At 55.1% G+C, this 5503-nt stretch overlaps 1 protein-coding gene across 2 annotated transcripts; it reads left to right on the top strand.

Annotated features, from left to right (window-relative positions):
* Nucleotides 1-1170: 1170 nt before the first annotated feature.
* Nucleotides 1171-4913, top strand: LOC102439538 (FLYWCH family member 2-like). 2 transcript variants are annotated; one of them, XM_023749293.1, is made up of 3 exons: nucleotides 1171-1505; nucleotides 2287-2725; nucleotides 4629-4913. In XM_023749293.1, the coding sequence occupies exons 2-3, from the start codon at nucleotides 2389-2391 to the stop codon at nucleotides 4718-4720; spliced, it is 429 nt and encodes a 142-aa protein (XP_023605061.1). In that variant the 5' UTR covers nucleotides 1171-1505; nucleotides 2287-2388; the 3' UTR covers nucleotides 4721-4913. The 2 variants fall into 2 exon arrangements, with proteins under 2 accessions (XP_023605061.1, XP_006109094.1); XM_006109032.3 differs by having other exon boundaries at nucleotides 1188-1505; nucleotides 4626-4913.
* The last annotated feature ends 590 nt before the right edge of the window (nucleotides 4914-5503 follow it).

Genomic DNA, 5503 nt, shown 5'->3' on the forward strand with positions numbered 1-5503 from the left:
CAACATCACTATCTTGTGGCCTTCTAGAATACTGCTGCTTAAAGTTTAAATTGAATTTTCTACACTTACAGGGTAAGTTAAATTGTGTTCTGGCACTCTCTAGGGGTCTTTCCATCTGGTCTCTAAACTGGTGGTTTCTACCCTAATAAATGGAAAGAAAGCAGGAAATACGATTATTCGAAAGCTTTGCTTGTAGCTCTGAAAAAAGATGTATGTAGAAAACAATGCAGAAATGAAAGCAGTTTGTGATAGGAGGATGCAGGATTTCCTATTTACTGTTTAAAGAATCCAATATTACCTTTTTTCCATTTAAATATTTCAGAATAACCTCAATATAACCTATCTCATTGCTTTTCCTTTTGGTTAGAAAACTAAATCCGGATTAAATTAAAGAGTGGGTGTCAGCCGAGTAGAGGAGCTGGTTTATTGTGCAGGAATGTTTTCAAAATGGGTAGATCTTGGATGAAAGGTGGTTCTACAAGCATTTTTCATATTTTTAAAATTTGGATGATGACCCTAAAATTTGGATGATGAAAAAAAAAATCCATATAAGCGTAGTCTGGCTCCCCTGGGTGACAGGCAGAGCTTTTTGGAACTGTGGTGGCATTTTGTGTGAAGATCCAGCTGGTTTTGAGGGCTCCCCACTGAGTAAATAATCCCTCGTGCAGTGGTTCTCAACCTTCTGGCCCTTTCAATGCAGTCCCTCAGGTTGCGACCCATCCATACAATTATTTTCGTTGCTACGTCATAACTGTAATGTTGCTACTGTTATGAATCGTAATGTAAATATCTGATCTGCAGGATGGTCTTAGGCGACCCCTGTGAAAGGGTCGTTCGACCGCCAAAGGGGTCTCGACCCACAGGTTGAGAACCGCTGTCCTAGTGTCACGTGCAGGCCCCGCGCACTCCTGCCATCCGGGACATGCTCTCGGTTTGAACGTGCATGGAAGTTTGGGATCGAGATATAGAGACACCACACGCTATGATTTATTAGGCGCTCACCGTGTTCTGTGCTGCTGTGGACTGAATTGTGCCTACCCCCAACCCATGTGTTGAAGCTCTAACACTCAGGACCTCACAATGTGGCTGTGTTAGGGAAAGGGCCTTTAGGGTATAGACACACAGGGAAGACCATGTGAGGACACAGGAAAAAGGAAACAGTGAGAACGGAGGGTGCAAGTAGGCATGTGTGGGCTTTGCTGCAGCCTGGTCCTGGGCAGGGCAGGCAAGAGTCTCCCCAGGCTGCAGCATTAGTTCTGGGCTAACACGGTAAACTGGGAAGACCTGCCATCTGCTCACCACCTACTTGCCCCCAAAACAAAAAAGGCCACCCCATGCTTATGCCCAGGGCCATGGTCTTCAGACCAGCCTGGTCCCCGTAATCTGTCCTTTATGCTTCTCCAGGCCAGAAGCCAGGGAGCCCTCAGTGACCACAGATTCTCTGGACAGCTTCACAGCCCTATCCCCACCCAGCCGAGGCAGTGGAGCACCAGATCAAGCACAAGGTCAGATCGCTGCCTTCATGGACTATGAAAGCACCCCTGGCACCTCCTGAGCTCTGGGTGGCCCAGGCCTCCCGCCTGGGGTGGGCACAGGTTCTAGTTGTGAGTCCAGAGAGTCACGCCTCTCAGGGCCAGGAACTCTGTGGTCTGCAGAGTGTCAGGGTGAGAGGGCGCGGGGATTCTGGGAAGGTCAGTGAGCTGAGCTCATGTCCCCAGTGCTTGTCTCTGATGCGTGGTGCTCAGGAACGCCGGTGACTGTTATCCTGGACAAGGCACGCCAGGCGCCGTGTGGGGTGGGCTCCAGCTCGGCCTCAGCTGGCCTCCCAGCTCTGCCGCTTCATGGCTGTGCTGGTCGCCCTGGCAGGCTCAGTGTCCTCGTCTGTAACCTGGGTCAGTGAGAATGGCGGACTTTCATAACATGTGGCTGAAAGCTTAAATGGAAAAAACCACGAAACACTTTGCTTCAGGCCCAGCACCCACGCACCTGGATTTGTAGTAACTCAGTTATCAGTATCTTAATCCCCAGCAGCCTCCCCCCCCCCCCCCAAGGGCAGGACTTAATTGTAAAAGCACATTTACACGTGGGGAAGTGAGGTTTGGATGGAGGAGGTGACATGCTCACTGCTGCGAAGAGAGGAGCTGGCCAAGCAGAAGCACCGGCCCAGGCTTCTCCAGCTCTGTTCAGGTCCTTGGGCATCTTGGTGCCCCATCTGCCCAAACTGCGCCCCAGATCCATTCTCCTTGAGCCCAGGCTTCACTGATGGGGGTTTGCTTTCTTCCTTAGGACAGAGCCCCTGGACTGCCAGGTTCCTTGCCAGGAATCAGGAGGAGAAATCCGTCTCCTGGAGCTTGAGTGTGGCCTGGGGGACAGGCCGTTGGTCCCACAATGCCCCTGCCTGAGCCCAGCGAACAGGAGGGCGAGAGTGTGAAGGCCGGCCAGGAGCCGTCCCCACAGTCCCCCGAGCCGGGCACAGATGTCGTCCCTTCAGCTCCCAGGAAGCCCAAGCCCAGGAAGTTCTCCAAACTGGTGCTGCTGACAGCGTCCAAGGACAGTGACAAAGTGGCTGCAGCCAAGCGCAGAGGCGTGCACTGCATCATGTCCCTGGGGGTGCCCGCCCCCACCACCCTGGCCAAGGCCCTCCTCAAGATCCATCCCGAGGCCCAGCGTGCCATTGAGGCAGCCCCCCCGGAGCCTGAGCAGAAACGCAGGAAGCTGGACACAGGTGAGGCCCTCGTCCCAGCGAGCAAAACCGAGCAAGACCTCCCTGGGGCTGCAAGTCCCCTGACACCGCACAGCCGAGGGGACAGACAGGCCTGGCTGGCTCTAGAAAGAGCATGCCCGTGCTGTGAGCGTGTCGGCATGTAGTCTCTCTTCTCTGCGAGTCTATAGCCTCCATGCATGTGTGTCTGGGGTTCTGTGTCTACATATGTATTTGGGAAGGTATGTCTATGTGTGTGTCCTTGTGTGTCCATGTCCCTGGGCCTATTTCTGTCCATGCCTGCTCTTGTTTTGTTTTTTTTAAATCCTCACCCTTTCCACTGATTTTTAGAGAGAATGGAAGGGAGGGAGGAGGGGGAGAGAGAGAAAAGAAAACATTGATGTAAGAGAGACACATTGATTGGTTGCCTCCTGCACACACCCTGACCCGGACTAGGGATCGAGCCTGCAACCAAGGTATGTGTACTTGAAGGGGGATCGAACCCACGGCCCTTCTGTCTGAGAGCTGATGCTCTAACCAGTGAGCAACTGGCGAGGGCTGTCCATTGCCTGCTCTTGTGTATTTCTGTATTTATGTGTTCGGGGGCGGGGGGGGGGGCGGTCTGTGTGTGCATGTTTCTGTGGCAAGTCTATTTGGATTGCCAGGCTTGGTGCTGGTGACAGTGGAACTTGGAAACCTGAGGGACGCCTGGGGGAGGGGATGCCTAGAAACTGGGAAGGAGATGAGCTGAGGTTTCTTCCCAACCAGAAACAGGGTCTGCTGAGCCCTGAGAAGATAGAGAAAATAAAAGCCACAGCAGTTGGGCCTATTTGCTGCGTATGAACAGGGGCCTCTTGGCGTCAGTCAGGGCACTCGGCTTGGTAGCCAGTCCCGGGAAAGGGAAGCCAAAGCTTCTTGGTTTCCACCAGGTAGCTGGGCAGTACAAGGGACCCCTCCGCACTGATGGAAACAGTGGTGAGTGCTCTGAGGTCAGGGGTGGGGGGCCCCACTACTTCCCCAAGGTTGAGACATTAAGGCTCCTGAGATGGGACACCCCAGCTACAGGCCTGAGGAACCCCTCACCTCCATCCCCTGTTGGATAGGAGCTGTAATCAGGGAGTTGGGGACCCCATCTCCCCAGAACCTGGAGGCCCCTCTGCAGTGTGCCCAGTGTACCCTGTGAGCGCTTCCACCAGCCAGTTCTGGTTCAGGGCCTCCATGTGTATGTATACCTGCTTCTTCCTGCCAGCCCAGGGGGTGGAGGGTGCTGTCCTGTGACCTGTTGGGAAGCAGGGTTCAGAGGCCAAGTTACTACCCTGAGGCCACCAGCTGATCCCTGCAGAGGGTGAAGGGGGGACATCTGGCTCAGAGACTTCCCGCTCAACTCATTGGGTTGGGTCAGCTCCAGGGCCTTTTCCACCCTCTCTGAGACCTCAGCTTGGGCATCTGCCCAGGTTCTTGGGCCAGATAGGCTCTAGCCCATACACGCTATTGTGAGGATTCGAACAAAAGCCAGCCTTCCTCAGGTGGAGAGATGGAGGGCAGACGACGGGTGTCTCTCTGCCCCACAGGCTCCCTTAGGCAGGTCTCCAGCAGTCACCAACCCCCTCGGCTGCCATCACTCACACACACACACACACACACACACACACACACACACGTTGCTCCATCCCTGGCCAGTCACTGGTGGCAGCAGCAGCTTCCTAGTCCTCAGCCCAGATTTGGCCCAGAGTTTCCTGGAAATGACTTTAGCAGCCTCTGTGGCCTTTGGGAGCGTATGTCTGGCGTTGGCAATCTTCGAAGTCGGTCAGTGGTGCCCAGGTCATCCCCTGGTGGGCTGAGAGCTCAGGGACTCGGGTCTGTGCCACACCCTCACCCCTCCCTTTTCCTCTGAGCCCTCCTGACCCACCCCATTCTCTTCCAGAAGGAAAAGAAGACGGAAGGCTGGCAGAGGGGCCAGCTCCCAGTCCCACGGAGGGCGGGGAGGAGTCCTCTGTGGGGCCCGGCGAGGCTCCGTAACCCTGACGACTGCAGGCACGGCGTCCTTGATGGCTCCGTGAACTTGGCTGTGACTTCTTCTGCCTGGGGCCCAGTCCCCAGTGATTTTCACTCACAACATTGTGTAATGTTTTTCAGCTCAAGCTCAAGTTACTTTTGTAAGCAGAACAAAAGATTAAAATAAAATAAAATAAATGCTAGATCCTATCATGAACAGGTTGTAAAAATTCCAGGATTCTGGGTCCTTTGAGGCCCAATTCCAACCCCACCAGCCCTCACATGGTCCTTCCCCAGGCTGCCTGGACTGGGCTCTATTTCAGACTCAGGAGGGCCCTCGAGGGCCTCCATCCCCCAGAACCTCACACCCCAAGGCTCCTTCGATTTGGAAATCCAGCCCCTGGCAAGAGACTACGTGGGTCTCTAAGGTTTTCTTCCTTCTGCCTTGGTCTGAAAGGGGGCAGTGGGGACCGCCAGCCCTGACCCCCTAGGAAGCTGATCCAGCCACCTCCCTGGCTCCCTCCAGGGCCTGTCCCCTTGCTGGAGCCTCAGGAGGCTCACCTCCTCCAGGCAGCCACATGGGACTGATAGCCCCCTGCACAGGGCTCTGCCATCACTGCGGCCCAGGGTTCTGCTGGGCGGGGGCTGCCGTCTGGGGGCCGGGCCCCCTGACAAGTGTGTGGTGCTCCCATCATGTTCCTTCCAGGTGGGTTGGGGCTGAGATGACCAGGAGCCTGAACCCCTCCCTAGCCCCTGGGTGCTGCACTGCTGGAGGAGGAAGTGGAGGAACTCCACAGCTCTCCTCCA

Source organism: Myotis lucifugus, unplaced genomic scaffold, assembly GCF_000147115.1.
Source record: "Myotis lucifugus unplaced genomic scaffold, Myoluc2.0 scaffold_5159, whole genome shotgun sequence".
Classification (NCBI taxonomy): Eukaryota; Metazoa; Chordata; class Mammalia; order Chiroptera; family Vespertilionidae; genus Myotis; species Myotis lucifugus.

Coding starts and splice junctions, on each gene's coding strand:
- LOC102439538 (XM_006109032.3), top strand. CDS start 2,389: ATGCCCCTGCCTGAGCCCAGCGAACAGGAGGGCGAGAGTGTGAAGGCC. Junction 2,726..4,625: donor ACGCAGGAAGCTGGACACAG/GTGAGGCCCTCG, acceptor ATTCTCTTCCAG/AAGGAAAAGAAGACGGAAGG.